Consider the following 26974-nt stretch of genomic DNA (forward strand, 5'->3'; position numbering starts at 1 on the left):
GCTTAGAAGTTCAGATAAACCAACAGTGGTGGTAATGTGAAAATAATGAGCTAATAAAGTTCATAACAATCATGAAGCAATTTTATCCCGGAAGTTTGGCCACCATGTGATTTTTTCCATTATATACATAAAACTTGGTATATTAAACTTATCAAATGTTCCATGTTTAGAAACATGCGTAAACCACTTCCCATGTAAGTCAAAATAAATAAATGAATTGATGGAAGTGTGCACAGACCTGTAGGCAAATTCTATATAAATGTATTTAACCTGAATATTGACTTAAATGAAAAACATTCATTGCAGGAGACACATGAGTGAGAGCAGTGGGCTGGGATTCACATATTCAGAAGAGTACAATAAATGATCTGATTGTAATCTGAAACTTTACACATTAAAGATTTATATTACACCTTGAACAACATCTCAAGGTTATGACGCTTCTTTTCCTTTGGTGTGTTTGTGTCCTCTGTGTGAGATCAGGATCATGTGTGTCCTGCTCTGTGTCTCTGAAAAGTGACAGCTTTATTGGATGTAACCTTTTTACATCCTTTTTTTTGAGTCATAAGGCATAAACATGGGGTGTACTCATAGACTATTTGTGTTGTTGTTGTTCCTGCAGTGTGGATGGAGATGATCAGACTGGAGACCTGCAGCAGGATTCACTCCAACCAGAACATGATGAACTTCAGAGAGTCAAGGAGCAGCACAAAACCAGCATGAAGAACAAGTATGAGAGATTATTTGAGGGAATCAACCATGGGGAGACTCAAACCCTCCTGAACAGCATCTACACACAGCTCTACATCATAGAAGGAGAGAGTGAAGGAGTGAATGAAGAACATGAGGTTTTACAGATGGAGAAAAGAGCCAGAACAAAACCCTCACAACACACTCCAGTCTACTGCAATGACATCTTTAAAGCCTCAGCTGGAGCAGGACATGAGGAAAAGATCAAGAAGGAGAAAGCCCAGATCAAGACTGTTCTCACTAAAGGCATCGCTGGAATCGGGAAAACCGTCTCTGTGCAGAAGTTCATTCTGGACTGGGCCGAGGGAAAAGACCATCAGGATGTAGATTTCATGTTTGTGCTTCCATTTCGAGAGCTGAACTTGATCAGAGATCATCAGTACAGTCTTCACAGACTTCTGCTGGACTTTCATCCTGAACTTGAAGATCTGGAGCCCAAGATTTATGAGCAGTGTAGAGTTGTGTTCATCTTTGATGGTCTGGATGAAAGCAGAATCACACTCAACTTTTCCAATAGACAGAAAGTTTGTGCTGTGACTGAATCTTCATCAGTGGCTGTGTTGATGCGGAGCCTCCTGAAAGGAGATCTGCTTCCCTCTGCTCTCATCTGGATCACCTCCAGACCAGCAGCAGCCCATCAGATCCCCTCCAGATACATCAAGCGTCTGACAGAGATTCAGGGATTCACTGAGCCTCAGAAGGAGGAATATTTCAAGAAGAGAATCAGCGACGAGCATCAAGCCAGCAGAATCATCTCCCACATCAGAAGAGCAAGAAGCCTCCAGATCATGTGCCACATACCCGTCTTCTGCTGGATCTCCTCCACTGTGCTTCAGAAGCTCCTGGAAGAAGATGTGAGTGCAGAAATCCCTCAAACTCTGACTGAGATGTACATCCACTTCCTGCTGATTCAGATCAACATGAGGAATCAGAAGTATGAAGAGAGAGATCCAGAGAAACTCCTGCAGGCCAACAGAGGAGTGATCCTCAAACTTGCTGAAGTGGCTTTCAGACAGCTGATGAAGCGCAATGTGATGTTCTATGAGGAGGACCTGATTGAGAGCGGCATAGACGTCACTGAAGCCTCGGTGTATTCTGGGATCTGCACTGAGATCTTCAAGGAGGAATCTGTGATTCAGCAGAGGAAAGTCTACAGCTTCATCCATCTCAGCTTTCAGGAGTTTCTGGCTGCTTTCTTTGTGTTTTACTGCCATTTAACAAAGAAGAGGAAACTACTGAAGGTGTTTTTACAATATTCATATAATCAATATCTACAGTCCAGCTCTGAGAAGTCTCTGTATGATCTGCTCAGTTCAGCAGTAGATAAAGCTGTCAGGAGTAGTAATGGTCATCTGGATCTGTTCCTGCGGTTCCTGCTGGGCGTCTCACTGGAGTCCAATCAGAGACTCTTCCAGGATCTGCTGACACACACAGAGGAGAACTCAGAGAACATCAGGAGAATCACACAGTACATTAAAGACCAGATCAAGAGAGATGACCGTCTCTCAGCTGAAAGATCCATCAATCTGTTCCTCTGTCTGCTGGAGGTGAAAGATCAGACTCTGGCCAGAGAGATTCAGGAGTTTGTGAAATCAGACAAACACTCAGAGGAGAAACTCTCTCCTGCTCACTGCTCAACAATCTCCTACATGATTGAGATGTCAGAGGAGCCGCTGGATGAGTTAGACTTTAATAAATTCAACACATCAGCTGAGGGAAGACGGAGACTGACAGCAGCTGTGAGAAACTGCAGAAGAGCTCTGTGAGTATTCATTGATCGATCACAGAAGACACACATCAGTCTGCACTGAAGACTCAGATCAGTTTAGTGAATCACTGCCCTGCTTTAACAGAAAATCTTTAGCTGGCCATATCGTCCCCCTGTGAGATCGCTGATACACCATATTACTGCATGGCGACGCGGCGGCAGTGTTCTGTTTCCTTATTTGCTCATTTATTTCAGCATTTCTAAACGTATTTAACAAACTTTTCTTGACTTTTTACTCACACAAACAACATTTGTACTTATTTAATAATCTACTTCATTTGCTTTACAGTTTATCCTGGAAAATAACTCAAATCCCTGTAAATCCCTGTGCTCCTCCAGCTGAATAGGACATTTGTTGATGTGTATTTGCTCAAATCTAACACAGTGTTGCTCTTGGATAATTGTGTTTGTTTTCTGATCAGAGAAATAGTGTAATTTTAGACACAGTATTGCCGTCTCGCCGCAGACATGCCTCTAATATTACATTTACTGTAGGCCTAAACACTAAACTTTACACTGAGCTCAGTAAAATGCTCTCTGATTAGTTATTAATAATCTGTTCAATAATTCAGTACAGTCATACGAATGGGGGAATACAGGTTTATTTAATGTAGATTCAATCAATAAATAAATAAATAAAAAGAGCTGATTTAAAAGAAATAATATTCTTGTTCCTCCTAATGCAAGACAATGCTGGACCTCATGTGTCTGGAGTGTGTCAGCAATTCCTGCAGTTCACTACAGCTTTGAGTGTGACTCCTAATCCAGTCCTCCATGGGTTAATACATTTGATTTCCAGTGATCATGTCTGTGTGATTTTGTTGTCAGCACATTCAACTGTGTAAAGAACAAAGTATTTAATAAGAATATTTCAGTCATTCAGATCTAGGATGTGTTATTTTAGTGTTCCCTTTATTGTTTGAGCAGTATATATATATATAGTTTCAAGAGTTCACACTTAGCTGATGATTGATTATAAGCAAGTTTGGCATGCTGTCCCGGGAGAGAGCCCTGAGCTCGAAGGTTCTTGAGCCCTGGGCTCCCTCCCGTTTGAAGGAAGAGAGGGGAGCCTCGAGCTCAGGTAGATCTCGACAACTCCCCCTTTTATAATAGCTAAAGATTAAGATTGAAGGCTATTAAAAGATATGCTGTTTTATTAGATTACCTGTATTGAAATTTAGATTTAACGATAAACTTGTTGTACATGTTTTTGGAATGTGGGAGGAAACCGGAGAACCCGGGGAAAACCCACGCAAGCACGGGAAGAACATGCAAAACTACACACAGAAACGACCACCGGCCTGTTAATGAACTAGAACCGGTGACGTTCTTGCTGTGAGGCGACAGCGCTAGTCACTGAGCCACCGTGCTGCCCTGTGGAGGGAAAGGTGAAAAGGTAGGGGTGGAAGGGGGGATTCTTCAATCGAAGATAACTGTAGTGAGAAAACCCTGGCTCTTTATAGTGGTTAGGAATGGCCTGATTGGTGGATCAAGCATGCTAATGCAGAACCAGCCGTGTTCAATCATAATCACGTGCTCCTCTCGAAATTAGTTTATGAATAAACTTCACTTATTTCCAGTGTTGCTTTTATCACTGTAGACTGAACTCATGAACACTCAACACTGCTCATTTCTCACTGCTGATTGTGTTGCTGTTTGTCCTCTACACAGACTACAGTTCTGTTATCTCACTGTTCAGTGCTGTGAGAGTTTGTCTTCAGCTCTACAATCCTCAAACTGTGTGCTGAGAGAGCTGGACCTGAGTAACAATGACCTGCAGGATTCAGGAGTGAAGCTTCTCTCTGATGGACTGAAGAGTCAACACTGTAAACTGGACACACTGAGGTAAATGATTCTCCACTCTACAACATTAAAAGTGTTTTGATTGAGATGGAAATGTCCAGATATATTTAAGAGCATTAGTGGAGAAACTGCAAAATGCTGCTTCTCAAATGAAAGTTGCTCTTTTTCTTAATCAGTTCAGGAAATCAGTGTATTTTAATGATTATTCTAATTAATTACCTCTAAATCTTTATTTATATTTAATATTTTAATGATTATATTCATAGTTTATTTTTAAATTGGTTTATTGGAAAGATATATTTAGGAATTTGTCAGATGTTTTGGTCATTCTGACAAAAAAAAAAAAAAAGAAAAAATGAAACAAGAGAAGCAATGTGGATGAGGTTGAAGGAGGTTTCTGGACCCGGCAGCAGGTTTGACAGGCTCTGATTATTTGCATTTTGCAGGTTCATAAATATATAAAGTCTCGTGTTCCTCTTATCTGAACTAACATTCTGCATTTTTTTTACATTAAATATGTTCAGGAATATATTAGATGACATTTAATATTCAGTTTTATTAAATAACAATAGTCAATAATTCTAATTGACACAAATTCCAATAGTTTTGTCATATTATTAACCTCATAGTTTGTTTTTACATCAGATGAATGACTGAAATCACACTGTTAATGTAATCTGTGTTCTTCTTTCTCAGATTGGCCAAGTGTTATCTCACTGTTCAGTGCTGTGAGAGTTTGTCTTCAGCTCTACAATCCTCAAACTGTGTGCTGAGAGAGCTGGACCTGAGTAACAATGACCTGCAGGATTCAGGAGTGAAGCTTCTCTCTGATGGACTGAAGAGTCAACACTGTAAACTGGACACACTGAGGTAAATGATTCTCCACTCTACAATAACTACAGTCAGACAGTTTCATATTAGAGCTCTTCATGCTTGAACATGTTAACCCTGGGTGATACTAAACCCCAGATAACAGGAATTCTGGTTTATCAGTGATTGTGTTTCACACTGCTCATACTATACCTGTAGTTAACCCTCAGGGGTCTGAGGTGATTTTGTGGTCCCTGAGATGTTTTGACATGCCCTGACATCTGTGCTGATTTCAGCTACTTATTACACAGAACTGGCCAACATGTGTTTTATTAGTATTCAGCACAAACTGAGCTACAATAATATGTGAGAGATATTGATGTACATGCTTGTGTTTTTTAGAAAACAAATATTATGTGTGGTTAGTAGGTTTTAGAGGAAAAAACCAGACTGAATGTGCCTGAACAAGACTTTAGATCAGGGGTCTCAAACTCAATTTACCTGGGGGCCGCAGGAGGCAAAGTCTGGGTGAGGCTGGGCCGCATAAGGGATTTCACAAAAAAAAAAGTCCTCAAATGTCATTATTAACCGTTTTAATTATTTCTTCTGAACATGAAGTGTCCTGAACATTAATAGAACATTGAGTAAAGATTATGAACAGTTCTTCTGAACATGGCATCTTTTGCCTACTCCTTGCTGCCAGAGACTTGACAGTGCTTCTCCTCACAAATCTGAACCATATTTGCCTTTAGAGCGGAAGCAGTTGAGACCCTCAGTATGGCTTGAAGATGATCATCATTAGGTCTAGACCTGTACTTTGACTTATTGAAGTTCAAGGTGGAGAATAACTTCTCACATACTTCTCACAGACACAAAACTTTCATTCCCTCACCTAAAAAAGGCGTATATATGTATAAATAAAACACCCCCACCCCACTCCAGTCACATCAGTCTGTGCCAGTCTGTATCTACCTATAATATATATAAGATGCAGGCTGTAGCTAGGTAGGTGGCAGGCTGCAGATAGATAGCTAAGTGGCAGGCAGGGGCGGGAACAGCTTACCTTGGTTCTGGCCGGGGCGCCCGTCACAGCGTCTAACAAAGGGGCGGGGTGCGTGGTGACGTAACCGGCATCCCCGCCCCTTTGTTTACACGGCGGGCGGGGAATGCCAGTGACCGCTGTGTACGGATAGAATCAGCGGAGCGGGGAACGCTCTCTCTCCCCGCTCCGCTGATTCTGTCAGGCCTCGTTTACACTAGTGCGTTTTAAAACGGCGTTTTAGAATGAAAACGATCTGCGTCTACACTCGCGTTTTACCCAGCGTTTCTGAACTGCTCTCCGTCCACACCAAAATGCTGAAAACGCACATCACGTGACCACACACACTCACTTTGGCAAGCGCTGCAGCCCATCTACCCAGAGAACTCTGCTAGTCGGACTTCTCATCAAGCATCTCCCGCTGGATCTAATCTCACTATATTTATTAAACGGGATATTTCATTCATCTTGTTGTCTTTATCTAACGACATATTCCCTGACTTTGGTCATTGGAATCTATTACTTGTTCTCAGGTAACGTGTTTTGGCTGAGCGCAAAGATAAGTTAATGATTAATGTAACCACGTACATTCTGTATATTGACTGATCGCTTGCTTTTATTTCCTATAATGTATAAACTTATTGTATGTTATACTTTTATAATGGCCATTATCGATTATTAAAACTGATATTCAGCAAAAGAGAGGCTGTGTTTCGTATTTTCACTGAAATTGAAAGGAGGCAGTTGTTATCGGCTCCGTTTTGTTATAAATATCCACACAGTGAAGATCCCAACAAACACACAACGTTGCCTCAACGTAGCGACCTTCCTACAACGTTGTACCAACATTGCAAAAAGGTTGAGGATTCTACGTTGTTTCTAAAGGTTGTCACAACGATGTCATAAGGTTGCCATTTAAACATCATGAGGGTCGCATGCTTAGGTGGCGTGGACGACCACTGTACAACATTTACTGGTCACAGCTGAATCAGTTTAAATTTCAACAAGCCGTCGTCTCATTCATCAACGACCAAGGAGACGTGAGTATTGCTTTATTTCTTCATGCTAAATAAGATACATAAATCGTGAATATTCAAACAAACCTATGATTTCGACAACAATCTGTTCCAACATTACACACACACAAAAGCCGTAATGAAGTTATTACGAGCGAGTAACATTTCGGCATTCCGTTAACGGACGGCAACAACATTAAAATCATTATGTTAAATCTCTCGATAAAACATTTCCTGATTATTTACCTACGCCTTGTCTTTAGTCAAATGGACAATAATGTTTTTGAAGTTCAGTTTTTTCCATATCCATCGTGATCAGTTAGTATGATACTTCATCACACGAGCCGACCCACTTTTTACAAAACACACAAAATAACTTTTAAAAACAAAACATCTCTGTGCAGATTGCGTCCCGTTAAAGGAACAGTTCACTCAAAAATGATATGTACTCACGAATTATTTGCCCTGTTAATAATAAGTGATTCCAAACCTTTAAGTTTCTTTATTCTGTTGAACACTAAAGACTGTAAGGATTTGCTTTCATAGTAGGAAAACACTATGGAATTAAATAGTTACAGTTTTCCAGCTTTATTTAATACATCTTCTTTATTGTTTAGCAGAAAAAAAGCTAAATAAGTTTGGAACAAATAAAGAATGAGGCTAAAATGGCAGAATTGTCAGTTTTGGGTGAGCTATCCCTATAAGTTAAAGTATATAAATTAATGTTCATATGCCTAATTAATATAGATAGTAATTAAAAGGTCTGCTAGTCTAAATTTCTATTTTGATTGGTCTTTTGATGTTTTATTTAAAACCCACTCTTCTCTTTGCTCAACAGGCTATTTTTACATGGAGGTAATCTTCTATTGATAATTTCTGGATTTTAATTATGCGTAAGTTGCATGAAACTATTGTTTAATCACTCACTGTTGTTTTCAAATTACTTATGTAACTTGTCTTTCAGAATGTTTTCAGCTGTTGAATTCACCTCAGATCAGTGTTGCTGTAATTCCTGATGGAAAGAAGAATTGAATGAGGTAAGAAGTATGTAAGAATTGAAATATTACAAATATTCTGATATCTTCGACAATTCAAATCATGAGCTGAAGACAGGGCCAATGGACTCCACAACCCACCAGGGGGGAATGCGTGAAAAACCAGTTCCTGCTGTATTTGCATCTGACTATGCTGAGACTCAGCTTCATCCCCCCAACTCACACATATGGTCATTTCAATGTTTGAATGTTTTAGATTAACCAAACTGACTTTAACTATCATGTTTGATATCATTAGAAATGTCTCAGTGCGATTGGTACAATGGTCTCATTCTCTCAGAAATAGATATAATCAACACAATAAATATATAACTTCAGGCATCTTTTGAACCACTGTGAAGGGTGTGACTTTTTACACACACCCCCTTCCTTGAGGGAATTCTTGGATTATTTAAGGTAAGGTTTGAGAAAGGCTCAGGGCGATTCTACCTAACCAGATCAGCCCATAACATGGCTTGTTCCATGTTATGTATATTTCAAAGTCAGGAATGCATCTTTTTCATCTTGGATTTATCTTTGATAATTTGATGTTTTGTATTGATCATTTATGAATTGACTGATTGAATTGGCATAATACATTTACCTGACTAATAAATTGTAATGTTTGACCATATTTTGCTCACTCTGTAATTATTCATTCAAGTAGATTACGCTGTATCCTTGTTTCCGCACGTCTTGCGTCAGGTCAGTAGACGGACTAAAATCCAATTGAGATGGAGCATTGGCACACTAATTGTGTTTTAGCGATCCGGCTGACTCTTGATATTGATTCATGTGTACTTAGGTGGAAAGGGCGATAACTTCCGTCTAGGTCAACAAGGTGTTGCACGACTAACCTAGATTGGGTACCCGACCTGTGTTTGAAGGTAATATTATTCTAAATTAAGTTCATATGGGAATCCATGGGTTGGTGAAAACGTTCGAGGTTACAGAAGTAACCCTTCGTTCCCCGAGGAGGGGAACGGAAGTGCCATGAATGGGAGGATTCGGATCAGAAGCCGCTTATCTGGAGAGTATTGAACGGGCCAATGAATGAAATTAATTGGCAGCGTAAGCTTGCGCAGGTGTGCGACATCTGCAATTATCTCAGCATATAAGCACACCTGAAGCCAGCAGACGCCATCCTTTTAAGCTGAAGAGACTTTCAAACAGCTAAGGGACAGTCATTATGGCGACGGAATATGGCACTTCCGTTCCCCTCCTCGGGGAACGAAGGGTTACTTCTGTAACCTCGAACGTTCCCCTTCGGTTGGGGAACTTCAGTGCCATGAATGGGAGAATATGGAAAGCGCCATAATGACTGCACCTTACCAACACCCCCGATGAGGAGATAGTCAAGCAAGCGTGACGCACCCACATCATGGGGGGCGCGGTCCTCCAACGTGTCCCTGGCCCTAATTTATCCTACTTCAACAGAAGTTTTACGGATTTAGATATATTTTTTGGGAAGTCGTGAGCATCTAGATAATTCTAGGAATACGACAGTACGTTGGGAAGCGTGCAATCCCGATAGGGAGGACGCTGCGGAGGCCATCCGTTACCCAAGGGGGGGATAGATGGCAGAATTTACCTATGGACTAGCCCTAAAAAGGGGGAGTACGCATAGCAAAGAGTGGTTAGCGGAGAGGGAAGACACGGGTCCGCCCAGGGGGGGGACTTAACCGTGGCGGAATAAGCATATGGGATCGCCTAGTGGGGATCACGCATAGCAGGCACCTATACCCAAAACGCGGGCTGACCAGCGGGCAGACCTACAACGTAGTGGGCCAGCAAGTGACTCCTCCGCTGAGTCAGTGCTGGGGGCCACGGAGGAATCTGCAGGGCTCACCTGACGGGGAACTTTACTGACAGATAAAAAAGGCGCACGTACCTCCGTGTTAGGGAGAATGGCGCAGCAAGCGTGTTTCAACACCCTACCGAGTTGTCTCCTCAATCACCAAAGGGTTACCTAATACCCTTGAGGAAACCGGCTCCACTCGCAGATTGTAAAACCTTGCAAATGTGTTGGGTGTCGCCCAGCCCGCAGCTCTACAGATGTCTGTTAGAGAGGCGCCGCGTGCACGCGCCCAAGAGGATGCAACGCTCCGAGTGGAGTGTGCACGTACTCCCGGGGGACACGGCTGACCTCGACTCGAATAAGCGAGTGAAATGGCATCCACAATCCAGTGGGATAATCTTTGTTTCGATACGGCACTTCCCTGCTGCCGACCGCCATAACAGACAAAGAGCTGCTCAGATGATCTAAAATTCTGAGTACGGTCCACATAAATGCGCAGAGCGCGAACTGGACAAAGTAAAGAAAGGGCTGGGTCTGCCTCCTCCGGGGGCAGCGCTTGCAGGTTCACTACCTGAACTCTAAAGGGGGTGGTAGGAACCTTGGGCACATAACCGGGGCGGGGTCTCAGGATAACGTGAGAGTAATCCGGCCCGAATTCCAGGCACGAGTCACTGACCGAAAATGCCTCCAGGTCCCCGACCCTCTTGATGGAGGCCAACGCAACCAGCAGAGCTGTCTTCAGGGACAGAAATCTTAGAGATACTGATTCGAGTGGCTCAAAGGGATCGGATCGCAGACTCGTGAGAACGAGGGCGAGATCCCAAGAGGGCATGAGAGGGGGGCTAGATGGATTAATTCGCCTAGCACCCCTAAGGAACTGGATGACCAGGTTATGCTTTCCCACGGTGCCGCCAGCTACCGCGCTATGATAAGCGGAGATGGCGGCCACGTAAACCTTGAGAGTGGAGGGCGACAGCCTGCTGTCCAACTTCTCTTGAAGGAAAGAGAGCACAACACTAATCTGGCAATTTCGGGGGTCTTCTCTGCGAGAGACGCACCATTCAGTGAATAGACTCCACTTCAGGGCGTAGGCGCGCCTCGTGGAGGGGGCTCTAGCCTGAGTGATGGTATTAACCACCGCAGTCGGTAGGTTACCTAAGTCTTCCTCGCGTCTAGGGACCACACGTGGAGGTTCCAAAGATCGGGGCGAGGGTGCCAGATGGTGCCCTGTCCCTGAGAGAGTAGGTCCTCTCTCAAAGGGATCCGCCAGGGGAGGGCCGTCGCGAGGAGTGAGAGCTCTGATATCCAGGTCCGGTTGGGCCAAAGGGGCGCAACTAGCAGAACCTGTTCCTCGTCCTCCCTGACCTTGCACAGAAACTGCGCGAGCAGGCTCACTGGGGGAAACGCATACTTGCGCATGCCCCGAGGCCAGCTGTGGGCCAGTGCATCCGTGCCGAGAGAGCCCTCGGTCAGGGAAAAAAACAACTGGCAGTGAGCGTTCTCGGGGGAAGCAAACAGATCGATCTGGGCCTCCCCGAATCGCGCCCATATCAGCTGAACAGACTCGGGGTGGAGTCTCCATTCTCCAGGGCGTAACAGCTGTCGTGAGAGCGCATCGGCTGCACGATTGAGCGTGCCTGGGACGTGAATGGCGCGCAGCGATTTCAGCCGTGGGTGACTCCAGAGGAGCAGACGGCGGGCGAGCTGAGACATGCGGCGAGAGCGCATACCCCCCATGCGGTTGATATACGCCGCCGTCGCCGTACTGTCCGTCCTGACCAGCACGTGTTGCCGCTCCAGCACCGGTAAAAAGCGGTGGAGAGCGAGGAACACTGCCAACAGCTCTAGGCGATTGATATGCCAATGCAGCTGGGCACCCTTCCAGAGGCCCGCAGCCGCATGCCCGCGACACACGGCCCCCCAACCCGTGTTGGAAGCGTCTGTTGAAACAACAACATGGCTGGACGCCTGTCCTAGAGGCACACCGGCCTGTAGGAACGAGGGGTCGTTCCAAGGGCTGAGGGCGCGGCGACACAGCGCAGTAACCGAGACCCGGTGTGTGCCCGCGTGCCATGCGCGTCTGGGGACCCGATCGTGAAGCCAGTGCTGAAGTGGTCTCATATGGAGCAACCCGAGCGGCGTGACGGCGGCTGCGGATGCCATATGCCCCAGGAGCCTCTGAAAGAACTTCAGTGGGACCACTAGTTTGCTGTCGAGCTCCCTCAGACAGTTCAGCAACAGGCGAGCGCGTTCCTCGGAGAGGTGCGCTACCATGGTGATCGAGTCCAGCTCCATCCCGAGAAAAGAAATCCTCTGCACGGGGGCGAGTTTGCTCTTTTCTCGGTTGACCTGAAGCCCCAGTAGGCGGAGATGCCGAAGCACCTCGTCCCTGTGCATAATCAATTGCTCCCGCGAGTGGGCTAAAATCAGCCATTCGTCGAGATAATTGAGTATGCGAATGCCCGCGAGCCGAAGGGGCGCTAGGGCACCCTCCGCGAGTTTGGTGAAGACCCGCGGAGACAGAGAGAGCCCGAAGGGGAGGACCTTGTACTGCCACGCTCGACCCTCGAACGCAAACCGCAGAAATTGGCGGTGGCGTGGAAGAATGGAGACATGGAAATACGCGTCCTTCAGGTCTATGGCTGCAAACCAATCCCGAGGACGAACGCATTGGAGAATGCGCCTCTGCGTGAGCATTCTGAACGGCAGCTTGTGCAGACAGCGGTTCAAAACGCGCAGATCTAGGATTGGCCGTGACCCACCGCTCTTTTTGGGTACGATGAAGTATGGGCTGTAAAACCCACTCTCCATCTCGGCTGGAGGAACCGGCTCGATTGCATCCTTCGCCAGGAGGGCAGCAATCTCCTCTCGCAAGACAGGGGCGGACAGGGGGTTGACCCTGGAGAAATACACGCCCGTAAACTTGGGGGGCCGTTTCGCGAACTGAATCGCGTAACCGAGTCTGATTGTGCGTATGAGCCACCGCGAGGGGCTGGCCCGCGCTAACCAGGCAGGCAGAGCCCTCGCTAATGGAGTCATCGCTACAATCGCTGACGTACCAGCGGTGGGGCAGCGCGGAGTGGGTGTGCTGATCCGGGAAGCACGAGGGTCCCGCGGAAAAGCTGGAGGAGAGCGATTCGCTCTGGCTCCGCACCCTGACTCCGGAGAGGGGGCTGGAGGGCTGAGGGAAGGGAGACCGTCCCCCCAGCGCTCGTGAGCCACTGGCGAAGCACGTAGAGTCTGCGAGCCGGAAGGCAGCGCGTCCCGGACTGGCAGAACTCGTGCAGTCACATCCGGGGAAGGGAAAAAGTGCTCTTTTACTGATGTTTTGGTGGCACTGAAAAGTACCGTTGTTATCGGGGCCCCGCCCTCCAGCGGGGAAAGAGCAAGTTTCCTCTTCTCCGGATGGCCTGTCTCAGGGACGCTTCGCGGTCCGTTTACCGGACTTAACGGCGCCCTGGGCAGGAGGGGCTGCCTGCTTTCGAGGTGAACGCCGCGCCCGCTTGGCCGGAGGCGCAGGCGGGGGCGGGGCAGCACTCGTTGGCGGGCGCCCTCGGCGAGGAACAGCGGAGGTGGATGGCTCGGCGGGCGGAGCGGGCTTACGGCCACGCCGATAGATGACATTGCCCATCGCATCCGACTGCTCTTTCACCGCCTTGAATTCCTGGGTGAATTCACCGACGGTGTCGCCGAACAGGCCAGCCTGGGATATGGGCGAGTCAAGAAAGCGAACTTTGTCAACGTCGCGCATATCGGCCAGGTTTAGCCAGAGGTGGCGTTCCTGAACCACAAGTGTGGACATCGTCCTCCCCAGCGCACACGCGGCGGACTTAGTAGTCCGAAGAGCATAGTCGGTCGCGGTGCGCAGCTCATGTAATAAGCTTGGGTTGGACCCGCCCTCGTGCAGCTCGGCCAGCGCCTGCGCTTGGTAGCGCTGGTAGGTGGCCATCGCGTGCAAAGCAGAAGCAGCCTGGCCCGCAGCCTTATAAGCTCTGGCTCCGAGGGAGGCAGACAACCTACAGGCTTTGGACGGGAGGCGGGGCAAACCCCGCCACGTAGAGGCGCCGCGCGGACAAAGATTGACCGCGATAGCTCGCTCCACTGACGGGATCGCCTCATACCCCCTGGCAGCTCCGCCGTCAAGGGCGGTGAGGGCGGAGGCACTCGCAGCACGGGCAGAGAAAGGTGCCCTCCAGGACTGCGTGAGCCTACTGTGCACTTCCGGGAAGAAGGGGACGAGAGGCTTCGAAGGCTTCGCCTTCTGGTCCTCTACGTAGCACCCATCTAGTCGGTCCGGCCGCGGAGCTGGGGGATAAACCATCTCCAACCCCACGGCCGAAGCAGCCCGGGAAAGCACGGCTAACATGTCCGCTTCAGGATCCGATTTGACAGCGCTCACCTGCCCGGAGGGGGCGAGCGGGTCCGGATCTTCGTCGGACAGTGAAAGCCCACCCTCCGATGCCGCGGAGGACATCTGATCTCCGGTGTCAGCGAGTGTGAGAGCTACCATCTGGTTAGACGGATCACTCTCACCACCCGAAGCTTGGATGGAGCGCCGTGAGGAGCGAGAGGTCCGCGAGCCCGTGGGCGGCGGATTAGCTCCCGCTGAAACCCTCAGATCTGCCCGAGCGCCCGCTGCTTTTTTAGAACAGGAGGCAACTGGGGTGGCTCGCTCTCTTGCGAAAGTTAGCCGCGATCTTAGCTGTGCAACGGTCATGGCATCGCAATGACGACATGAACCGCCCGCGAGCACCGCATTAACATGCTGGACCCCCAAACATGCAATGCAGTGATCGTGTCCATCATCCGGAGACAGGAAACCCCCGCATCCAGAAACGCACAGTCGGAGCGCCATCCTGAAAAGGACGTGCTGCACGACTGTGTTGCTCTTTTAGGAAAGTTGCAACTATACGCACCGCTCTGGAGGACCGGACCCAAAGAACCGCAGGCAAGGGAGTAACCCAGCTCGACCGTCTGCCACCGCGAAGACCCACTCTGGACCGGGAGACACACTCGTTCGCTCTGAAGTGCTGATCAGCAAGAGGAACCCTCATCGACTCACTCAGAAAGGATCTGAAGCGAAAAGGATGGCGTCTGCTGGCTTCAGGTGTGCTTATATGCTGAGATAATTGCAGATGTCGCACACCTGCGCAAGCTTACGCTGCCAATTAATTTCATTCATTGGCCCGTTCAATACTCTCCAGATAAGCGGCTTCTGATCCGAATCCTCCCATTCATGGCACTGAAGTTCCCCAACCGAAGGGGAACCAAAGTTACTATAGAGTCCAGTAGTCGGGTACATTTATATTAATGCCCTAACCTCTAATTAGAAATGATGATTGTCTTAACTCAAAGGTGTACATCTAAGCGGGACTAACTAAAGTATTTTAGAACGAGCGCGCTGGTAGCGGTCATCTAAAGTATTAGTCAATTTACCTCCGTTTAATATTTAAGACTGTGACCGTGAGGGACGCCTTCGGCCGAGGCGATTTCTCTGAGCGACATGAGCACCCGAATGAACGGATGTAATAGTTACTAGTGAAGACAAACGGTTCAAACATTTATCTAAATTACATATTGATATAATCTTCTTAATGTTTTATGATTGGAGTCAGATAAAACGAGGATAAATATATTAATATTCTAAACCACCTCATATTAAAATTGGAGTCAGATATGAGTTAAGTTTAATATAAATCAACATTGTGCACTGGAAAGACCGAACATGCAGTGAACCTTCATCCACCAGTGGACACCGGCATTGGGCCAACTGGGTGGACCCTACAAGTATAATATTCTATTTACTATTAAATGCAGTTATGTTACCTAAAACCGCATGTCCATAATGTGGAAAATAGATCATGCTTATGAAAAATTACTTTATTATTTTGTACAGCTGTTATTGAAATGACACTAAGTTTAACATTCCATTAACAGCGAGCAACGCCACAACTACAGGACCTCTTCTTTCTCTTCTCATAATTTACAGTAATTAAGTATTCGGAGACTAACTCTGACTTCTGTTTACTCAAACCTGTTTTCCCTGTATCTCTAAATTTATTTAATTGTTTGTAATTTTAGTATATGATATATTATTAAAACATTAAAATAAAGTAGGCTACATAATTACTCTGGAGATTTTATATGTAATGAAATTACAATAAATGTCTGAAACTTCAATAACTTGCTAGTCATAGTCATTTCCTGTGTAGTGCTGTTGTGTCAAGCTCTGATCTGACCTCTCTTGTTCACTGCCTATTTTGACTTTTGTCTGCTGTGGATCTCTGAAGCTGGATTATCCATTGAATTTGTTTCTTCCTCTGACTGCTTTCTCCATACCAACAACTACGACTGGTCTTCAGCTGCGCTCCCCAGTCTGCTGTATTCTCCAGTCCAGAGCTTCACTGCCCAGTGTTTGAATTTTAATTTATATATTTATTTATATATTTATTTACATTTTAATGATTTCTTGTTTACTTTTCTTGTTTGTTTACCCTTTAGTTTAATTATATATATATATATATATATATATATATATATATATATATATATATATATATATATATATATATATATATACTGTATATATATATATATATATATATATATATATATATAATCTAAACTTTATTTTATACTGTTTGCTTATAATTAGATACTGTATGTGTACTGTATGTATTAAATGTTGTGAAATATATAATAAAAAGTTTGATTATATTCATTTGTGTGGCATTTTTACACTTTAAAGTTTACACATGCAGTTTTTAAATTAAATAGGAAAAATAAATGAACAATATTTCATATTAAGCAATACTGGAAAAGAATTGCTGCTTATCCTGTATTCTAGGCAGTAATGATAAACTGCCACAAAAAAATATTAATACAAGTAGTAAGAACGCCGCCTCGCGGTTGCTGAATGTCGCACGACAACGTTGCTACAGCCTTCTCACGTCTTACATTTCTACGTTGTGACAATGTAGCGAGCACGTAAGCGGCAACGTTGCCTTTGAAAATATACAACGTTGTGCAGACATCGCTACAACGTATATGTGTTTGTTGGGATGACGCTCATATATGCAGCACGGCGCCTCAACATTTCTGCTGTCTGTTAAGTTGTTAATATTAAAATAAAAATAGGCAGTTCCTTAAATCATGTTTACATTTTATTGTTAAGAAAGTGAAACAACGTAGCCAGGGTGATGTGAATGAAGTTATAAAGTACACTGTTCCCTGTGAAGATTGACGCGTGTCCTCGGTATGTTTTCCATATCAAATTGAGAAGAAGAGACTGCAGCCCTGATCAAACTTGCGAAGTCTGAACTTACACGGAGAAGATTCAGAACTGAACTGTGTGTGGGCTACCTAATATTGAGGAAAAGCCCCAATCAGAGAGGCGAATGTCGGCAGCTTCGCCTCCGTTTTCAGATGTCTCCGTCTTTCCCCATCCACATTGAGATGGAGCAGCAGCGTTTCAGAATGAAAACGGCCTCTCCAGCGTTTTCGAAACGCTCCGTTTTCAGCGCTCAAGAACTCCGGCGTAGTGTGGACGGATTCTGTCAGTGTACAGAGGTCGGCGCGGGCCACAAAATATTGCACTGCGGGCCGCAAATGGCCCGCGGGCCGCGAGTTTGAGACCCCTGCTTTAGAGTAAGCAGTCTTGTAGACTAGAATATTTACTGCACAATTATGTGAAATTATTCTGTTCTCTCATTCAGAGAAAACATTACAATGATCTACATTTTGTTAAGTTTGTTTTGGGTGATCTCAGCTGTATGTGTGAGTGACAATGCTTATGAATACTTCACACCTGAGAGACAACAGACACTCCCCCACTCACCCATCAAGGGCAGTGTACAGCAACGTCCATCTGCAGAAGCTAGCCCAAACTCAATGCTTGTTGTGTTACTGCTGTGTGACCATGTAAACACTCTGGGTGAACAATATACAGTGCTCAGCATATATAAGTACAGCCCTCACTAATCTCTCTTTTACATTCATAGTTAAATAGGAAGCTCTACAGTATTATATTTGTGCATATACAATAGATTAGCCAAATCTGGAGCTCATCTAACCAAATAACTTATGATAACGTCCAAAAACTAGTGCACTTAAATTTATGTGTTATAGAAAAATATTAAATACAAAATTAAACAGAGGAAAAATCAAGAGAAGCAAAACAATGAATTTTTTTTTCTTAATATTTAGCCTCACTTTAATTGTATTATCTTTCAATTTCTGAATATGTTTGGTGACTAAAATATGATGTTCATGAATAAATCTGTTTAATAAATGTGTTCTGTTTAAATGCAGCAGAATACACTGCCTATATTGACTGAGAAATGGAGGAAAGTCTTGGTTTTCAGAATGGGCTGTCCTCCATTATGCTGAGCGCTGTATGTGACTTATACAGCCGCACATATAATATATATTTGAAATGGTGTAAAACGTGTTCGCCAAACTCTCTTGTGCATTAATCCAGCATTTAATAATCATTTCTGAATGAGTCTGAGACACTGAAGTAGAGGAATGACAAACGCTTTAAACACAAGAATAAATCAGATTTAAACATGAAAAACAATTACTGTAAATCTAAATCATATTTGAAGAGCTTTAATATAGATTTCACTAATAGTTGCAGTCTCAGTTCACTGTTTGAAAACTTTACCAGGTTGTGTCTGTCTGTGGGTGTCAACATTCAACATTTCTGTGTGAACAGCCCTTAAGTCTTACCAGATGTGGAGCCCAAATGTGCTGCGGTAATATTTTGCTTATATTGATATGAACTTCTACAGATGATGTCGAGTCCTTGTTGAGTGTGTGAGTGTGTGTGTGTTTGCTGATGCGAGGGCTGGATCAATAAGGAGAGCTGATCAGGATGTGTGTGTTCATCACTGCTGTTGACATGAGCAGAAACAGCAGTCAGCATCTTCACAACACAAAGACATGTGTGATTGTCCAACTGTGTGATGTGGACTATTGCTGTGTTTGTAGATTGTCTGGCTGTATGGTGACAGAGGAAGGCTGTGGTTTTCTGTCTTCAGCTCTGACTTCAAACCCCTCACACCTGAGAGAGCTGGATCTGAGCTACAATCATCCAGGAGATTCAGGAGTCAAGCTGCTCTCTGAACAACTGGAGGATCCAAACTACACACTGGACAAACTCAAGTATGTGGAGCAGCACTGGCCTTTTTTATTGTGAATACAGATACTTTGATACTTCACTGCTCTTCTAGTGTCCAGATATGAATCAAAGCTGTTAAATATGTCAGTGCACTGGGGCAGTTCTCACATTAAGCGTGATATTATATCTCATATTAACACTGTACAGTTTCAGCATTGTAGTTGAGCAGTGAAACTTGTTCTCTACATTTCTGCTGAAGAACTGTACAGTATCAGGTCAGAGATGTGTGTGTACTGTTCTCCAAATACGTCCTGTGTATACTTTAACAGCAAGTTAAACTCTCCCTCATGAACTTCACAGACACAGAATGTCCTTTATCACACTTTAATAAGGGCGGAGTAAAACTATAAACAGGAAGAAAATAAACAATATCAATTTACATTCACAATGTGGACATAACAAAGATGTTTCTGGCAAATATCTCACATATCTTGTAATCTGGCTCTTTTCTGCTTCTAAACTAACATGAACACAAAATATCAGGCAATAAAAGTGATCAGCAGACAGTGATGCTGGTTCTGATATAGTCCAGTGACAATCACATGTTGAACAAACTCAAATAAAGCAAATGACAAAAAACTCCTAAACTAATCCTTTATAACTGAAGTATTATGAACAATAAACATAACACAAACCGAGGAAGCTTCCAAAGGGCGAGGAGGACTGCAGATTGGTCTGGATTCACTGCTCTCCAACTTAGCAATGTTTGGAGATGATGAAGAGGCATTTGACAGAAGATGAAGATCTCCATCATATTTCAAGTCATTTAACACTGAATTCTGCTTTATTATTGTGCTGCGCTTTTGTCAATTGATCATTGATTGAATCCTTCAGTCTTTATATCTGTCTGTTTCTGTGTTTCCATTCTGTTTTCTGTTTTCACATCTGATCTAAAAGCTCTGTGTGTCATTCAGAAGCTGATTTGACAGCTCCACACACACTCATGTTGTTTTACTGCAGTTATTAATGCACTGAGATCAGCCAATCACAATCCAGCATTCAGCACACACTCCACATGTCTTATTGTGTGTGTGTGTGTGTGTGTGTGTGTGTGCGTGTGTGCGTGTGTGTGTTGTCAGGCCCAGATTAAGACCTCAGGGGCCCCTGGGCACATTATCTTGTAAGGCCCCCTACCTGGCCGCACCCCTATAGTTGAATTGAAAAAAAAAAAAGAATTTAATAATTTTTAAATAAAATGAATCTATAATTTTTTGCCCACATATTTAAATAAATGATATATAGTATATATGTATTTATAGTCTACAAAGATTTAAATTATTTTTCAAAGCATTGAATAAAAATACTAATAAAACTATAAAACTATATATATATATATATATATATATATATATATATATATATATATATATATATATATTTTTTTTTTTTTTTTTTTTAAGGGTATTTTAATGTATTGCTTTTACAAACTTATAAAGCATATTATTGCCATGGCATATAGCGCACAATGCTTCTCCAATCCAGTTCTATGAATCTGAGTCTTTCATAATACAAACACTGATTTACTGTCTCTCTCCTTCTCTCTCTGTATTTTATCTACTCTTCTCATGATGAAGACTTGATTATAAACCTAAAAGTATCCGAAATCACAGACACTATACCTCTTCTCTCCCGTCTCTTTCCTCTTCTGGGCCTTTCTCTCTGTGACGCCTGCTGCGCTGTCATTTGTCTTCCGTGTCTGTCTGTGTGTCTGTTTTGCTCCCTCTACAGATGCGCTGTAACATTGCGGGGCATAATCAGGTGGATGGGGAACACCTGAGTCTAAGTGAGCGCTCCTTTATCAGTGTCCTGCCACTGTTTGGGAGTCTGATTCTTCCGGCTAAGGGTTGGGACGGAGACCAGCGGCGTGCGAGTTGGCGGGGCGTTCTTGCCTAATGTTTGATCACAGTGGGCTTAAATAAAACTTTTGTAACGTGATTTTTGGCTTCCCCCTCTTATTTTTTACTTGTTTCGCCCCGAGGGCGTAACAATTGGGGGCTCGTCCTTGTGAAGACTATTTTTTGCGTCGATCGGTTTGTTTTGGTTAGATTTTCGTTTGGTAAGTGTTTTATTTTATTATGTTTTGCTTTGATTATTAGCTTATTTTGTTAGGAGGGGGAATGTAGTAGTTGGCAGGCAATTTGTGGTCTCCGTCCTGCCCAAGTGTAATATTTGATTAAGTTCTAATCATAGTCTAATCCGTCAAAAGAAACCTAGCCAAATTGTGCAGAAATAAACTGTCCCCGGGTAGGTGAAGAACGTGTCTTCGGATACGTTATTTTTTTATTTTAGTTTGTTGTTTTTGGCTGGCCCGGGGCTTGGTAGCATTTGTCTCGGGAGCACGGCCGAGGTTTGGGGAATTACTTGTACATTGGTGGTTCTCCCAAACTTGCGGTATATAGTGCATAAATTCCCGGTCTTGGGCCAGTTGAAGATTAGGGTCTACATTAGTGAAGAGTCGGGGAGGTTTTATTTCTGTGTGATTGGTTGCAATAACGGTGATATTATTATTATTATTATTGGATTGGAGTTAATTGGATTTTTTTTTTCCTATGGCGAGTGTTGTGGAAACGTTTGTTCAAACTCCGTCGGAGGACTTATTAGACTTAATGACGAAGGATCAATTATTAGAATTAGCAACTCATTACGAAATTGAGCTCTCCGCACTTCAGAAGAGAACGAAGGAGGGGATAAAGCAGATTTTAAAAGCGTCGCTGTTTGATCTGAATGTGCTGGTGGAAGCACCGGCTCCGATACAACCTGGGTTTGGTGCACTTTCATTCGAGCAGCAGAAAGAGTTGTTGATGTTGCAGCGCGACACTGAGTGTGAAAAACGGCGTTTAGATTGTGAGAAAGCTAAAATAGAACATAAGATTGAGGAGAGTCGATTGGAGCAGCAGCGCGTGCAGGTCGAGCAGAAACGACTTGATCTTCTAAAAGAGGGTAAGTTCCCTGCTGAAAGTGTTGTAGCCTCCTCTCCTTAATTGGATATTGTTAATAATTTGCGCTTGGTTCCGCCGTTTAATGAGTGTGATGTGGAAACTTTTTTTCTGTTATTTGAGAGGATTGCTGTAGCTTATAAGTGGAGTGACATTGAGCGCACCTTACTCCTTCAGTGCGTTTTGACGGGAAAGGCCCAGCAAGCGTATTCTGCTTTATCAGTTGAGGAGAGTCAAATTTACGAAAATGTGAAGTCATCTGTTTTAAAGATTTATGAGCGTGTGCCGGAAAGTTATCGCCAGCAGTTTCGTTCTTTGGGGCGTGAATCCAATCAAACGCATGTGGAATTTGTGAGAGATCTAACTTTGCGATTTAATCGTTGGCGTATGTCGGCAGAAGTGACCACCTTGGATGATCTGATAAATTTGGTTTTATTGGAGCAATTTAAAAATACGCTTCCAGATATTGTTGTCACTTACATTGCCGAGCGTAATGTTAAGACCGCGTCCCAGGCAGCAGTGCTGGCCGATGAGTGGGAACTCATTCATAAAACTCGTGCAGACGGGTTCAGAAGTGATCGCCTTTCTCCCTGCTTAAGTTCTCCATCCGTTTATTTGAACCAGGCAAGGCGTCCTAAAAGTCCATCAAATAGACACGATTTGACTTGTAACTACTGCTTAGAAGAAGGGCATTGGAAATCAAATTGTCCCGTTCTTAAATCAAAAAGTGCCAAAGCACAGCTAACTAAATCCGCCGGTTTTGTAAAGCCCGCTGCGCTTGTGGGTCCTGTACCGCTGTCCGCTCTGTCAGCTGAAACACCGGCGAATACATCAAGCGTGTTAGACCGCCAGGATATTTTTAATCCGTTTATTTCGGATGGTTTTGTGTCACTTAAAAGTGGTAATAGGATAGCAGTAAAAATTCTCCGAGATACAGGATCATCGGCTTCCTTTATTTTGGAATCTATATTGCCGTTTTCACTGGAGTCTGACACTGGTAAATCGTTGTTAATTCGTGGCATTGGATTAAATACATTATCTGTACCCTTACATAAAGTGACTCTGAATTGTGACTTAGTGCAGGGCGATGTAGAGCTTGGCGTGCGACCTGTTCTGCCCGTTGAAGGCGTGTCACTTATTCTTGGCAATAATCTGGCGGGCGGACGCGTTTGGGTTGGGGAAACGCCACCTTTGATAGTTTCTAACCCGCCTCCCTATTGTGACTGTCTGGATGAGAGTGCTCCGCAAAATCCTGATGTGTTTGTTGCTTGTGCAGTGACTCGATCTGCTAGCCGGGCGCAATCTGAAGTAAAACCTGTAAGTACTGAACATTTTTTTCCGTTAACTGATTACCCACTGGCCGTTTCTAGGGAAGAGCTCTCGAAAGAACAGCAGAGCGATGTAACTTTAAAAGCTCAGTATGAGCAAGTTTATGATGATGTTGATATTCGGAACCGGGCACAGGGTTATTTCATCAGAGATGGGGTATTATTGAGAAAATGGTCTCCACATGCTGGTTTTTGTGTGGGGGATCCTTTTGTCCAGGTGGTGGTGCCCGTTAAATGGCGGCCGGTAGTTTTAAAAACTGCCCATGATGGTCTTGCCGGTCATGCTGGCATTAAAAAGACGTATGACAGAATTCTTCGTTATTTTTACTGGCCACGAATCAAAAAAGATGTCGCCAGTTATGTTAAAACCTGTCATACATGCCAGTTGACTGGTAAGCCTAATCAGCCGTTAAAACCGGCGCCTCTGCAGCCCATTTCTGCCGTATGCCAACCTTTCGAGCATCTCATCATTGACTGTGTTGGGCCACTCCCTCGCTCGAAAGCGGGGAGTGAATATCTGCTAACAGTGATGTGCCAGGTCACTCGTTATCCGGCCGCGTTTCCTTTGCGTTCTATTAACACTAAGGCTATTGTTAAAGCTCTCACTCAATTTATTTCTATTTTTGGCTTACCTAAAGTTATTCAGTCCGATCAGGGAAGTAATTTTACTTCAAACTTGTTTGCCGAAGTACTTCGTCATTTGGGGATTAAGCACAACTTGTCCACTGCGTATCATGCGCAAAGTCAAGGTGCGCTAGAGCGCTTCCATTCCACCTTAAAATCCTTGCTCCGGGCTTATTGCGTTGAGATGGACAGAGATTGGGAGGAGGGCCTCCCGTGGCTGATGCTGTCAGCCCGGGAAGTAACTCAACAAAGTCTTGGCTATAGCCCGAATGAACTCGTTTTTGCTCATAAAGTTCGGGGGGTACTGGCTGTTTTGCACGATCAGTGGACCGATTTAGATCCGCCAGAAAAATTGTCGGATTATGTTTTGGGTTTTCGTCGACGGTTTTCGTTGGCATGGGAACTAGCTAAAAAGCAGTTGGGTAGTTCCCAGAAAAAGATGAAGCGCCTGTTTGACCGTCGCACTGAACGCCGACAGTTTAGCGTGGGAGACCAGGTTGTTGCGCTCCTCCCGGTGTTGGGATCGCCCTTTCAAGCCAAGTACACTGGGCCATATAAGGTGACGCACATTGGCAGTAATGACAATTACACTATTTTAACACCAGATCGTAAAAAGAAAACACAAGTTTGTCACGTTAATATTTTAAAGCCATATTTTAATCGAGACTGTGTCACACCAATGCAGGTAAATCCTGTAGCGCTGGTTGATAGTTTTCCTGAGCACTATGCGCATCATGTGATGGATATGCAGGCGGATGAATTGAAAACACCCGATGATTGCGTGTTGCAGGGTAGGTTAAAGGATTCTGAGACTTTTAAAAAGTTGTTATTCGATTTTAAACATCTAGATGCTACTCAACAACAAGAATTAATTCAGTTGTTATCGGAGTTTCCACAGTTATTTTCCGATGTACCGACACAGACGAGTGTTTTGACGCATGATATAGATGTGGGGGAAGCCACGCCTATCCGCCAGCGCTTTTATCGTGTTCCCCTGAATAAACGTGATGTATTGAGAGCAGAAGTTCAGTATTTGCTCGACAATAAACTGGCTGAACCCTCTTCCTCTTGCTGGTCATCTCCGTGTCTTTTAGTTCGGAAGTCCGACGATAGTTTCCGCTTTTGTACGGACTATAGAAAATTAAATTCAGTAACAAAACCAGACTCCTTTCCTCTACCGAGGATGGAGGATTGTATTGATCAGGTCGGTGCTGCAAAATTTGTGACTAAATTGGATTTACTTAAGGGCTATTGGCAGGTCTACTTAAGTGAGCGTGCGAGGGAATTATCGTCGTTTATAACACCTGATGGGTTATTCTCCTACCGGGTTATGAGCTTCGGGCTGAGAAACGCGCCCGCAACGTTTCAGAGATTAATGAACAAAATAGTCGCGGGATTAGAAGGGGTTACCGTTTATTTGGACGATACGATTGTTGTGAGTGATAGCTGGCCGGAGCATCTTTGTCGTTTGCGCCGCCTTCTCGATCGCCTCTCGCAGGTCAACCTTACCATCAATCTCGCTAAATGCGAATTTGCAGGGGCGACGGTGACGTACCTGGGCAAGGTAGTGGGACAAGGACAGGTGCGTCCAGTGAGGGCGAAGGTGCAGGCGATAGATGAATATCCGGTGCCTGTCACTAAGAAAGAATTAATGCGCTTTTTGGGACTTGTAGGGTTTTACCGCTGTTTTTGTAGAAACTTTTCCACAGTGGTTGCCCCTTTAACTGATCTGCTTAAGTCCAAAGCTTTATTTGTGTGGTCCGAGTCTTGTCAAACTGCGTTTGATGCAGTGAAGGCGTTGCTTACGTCAGCACCAGTCCTGATGGCTCCCCGGCTAGGAGAACCATTTAAGATTATGGTGGATGCCAGTAAAGAGGGAGCGGGTGCAGTGTTGGTTCAAGAGGATGATGTGGGCATCGAGCGTCCGGTTTGTTTTTTCTCACGAAAATTCAATAGTTATCAACGGAATTATTCTACCATCGAAAAAGAAGCGCTCGCATTAATTTGGGCTCTCCAACACTTTGAGGTGTATGTGGGAGGAGATAGTTCACCTTTAACGATTTATAGCGATCATAATCCTCTTACCTTTTTGCACTCGCTTAAAAATCCTAACCAACGGCTTATGCGCTGGTGCTTGTTTCTCCAACCTTTTCATTTGGACATTCGGCACTTAAAAGGCTCTGAGAATATAGTGGCCGACGCCCTGTCTAGGGCCCCCTTGTAAATATGGGTTTGTATTCACTTTCTTTTTATTATGTACATGTTTATGGTTTATTGTATGGAAACGTTGTTTCCTGTTTATGGGGGAGGGTGTGACGCCTGCTGCGCTGTCATTTGTCTTCCGTGTCTGTCTGTGTGTCTGTTTTGCTCCCTCTACAGATGCGCTGTAACATTGCGGGGCATAATCAGGTGGATGGGGAACACCTGAGTCTAAGTGAGCGCTCCTTTATCAGCGTCCTGCCACTGTTTGGGAGTCTGATTCTTCCGGCTAAGGGTTGGGACGAGACCAGCGGCGTGCGAGTTGGCGGGGCGTTCTTGCCTAATGTTTGATCACAGTGGGCTTAAATAAAACTTTTGTAACGTGATTTTTGGCTTCCCCCTCTTATTTTTTACTTGTTTCGCCCCGAGGGCGTAACAATCTCTCTCTCTCTCTCTCTCTCTCCTTTTCTGTCTGTCTCTCACACGATGAATCCAGTCTGCGCTGCGCTGCCGTTAGCCTCCTCCGCCTGGTTTATGCTAGCTACTCATCATTTAAAGTTGCCATAACGTCTTCTTCTGTGCTCTCATTCTCCTGATCACGGGTCTGTTTAAAGATGGTGTGTATGGAAAATGCCTCAATAAAGATTTCTCCTCTCCTTTTTCTCTCGCGTTTGCTAAATCCACTTGT

The 26974-nt window shown here is 44.5% G+C and overlaps 3 protein-coding genes and 1 long non-coding RNA gene across 5 annotated transcripts in view; 2 read left to right on the plus strand and 2 right to left on the minus strand.

Moving 5' to 3' along the window:
- The window catches only part of LOC110439461 (uncharacterized), a 1085403-nt gene that overhangs the window by 820713 nt on the left and 237716 nt on the right, over positions 1–26974 (minus strand). The window lies entirely within an intron of this gene.
- The window catches only part of LOC141381691 (uncharacterized), a 105027-nt gene that overhangs the window by 61234 nt on the left and 16819 nt on the right, over positions 1–26974 (minus strand). The window lies entirely within an intron of this gene.
- The window catches only part of LOC137491190 (NACHT, LRR and PYD domains-containing protein 3-like), a 46022-nt gene that overhangs the window by 15899 nt on the left and 3149 nt on the right, over positions 1–26974 (plus strand). For both annotated transcript variants that reach the window (XM_073947373.1, XM_073947374.1), the window contains 4 exons: positions 623–2512; positions 4190–4363; positions 5018–5191; positions 19010–19183. In XM_073947373.1, coding sequence (XP_073803474.1) covers positions 623–2512; positions 4190–4363; positions 5018–5191; positions 19010–19183 — 2412 coding nt within the window. The remainder of the gene's footprint in view (positions 1–622; positions 2513–4189; positions 4364–5017; positions 5192–19009; positions 19184–26974) is intronic.
- Positions 25193–26672, plus strand: LOC141381757 (uncharacterized). The gene is made up of 2 exons (XR_012402410.1): positions 25193–26317; positions 26467–26672. It is a non-coding gene; the product is annotated as an uncharacterized lncRNA (long non-coding RNA).

This window comes from Danio rerio, chromosome 4 (assembly GCF_049306965.1).
Source record: "Danio rerio strain Tuebingen ecotype United States chromosome 4, GRCz12tu, whole genome shotgun sequence".
Classification (NCBI taxonomy): Eukaryota; Metazoa; Chordata; class Actinopteri; order Cypriniformes; family Danionidae; genus Danio; species Danio rerio.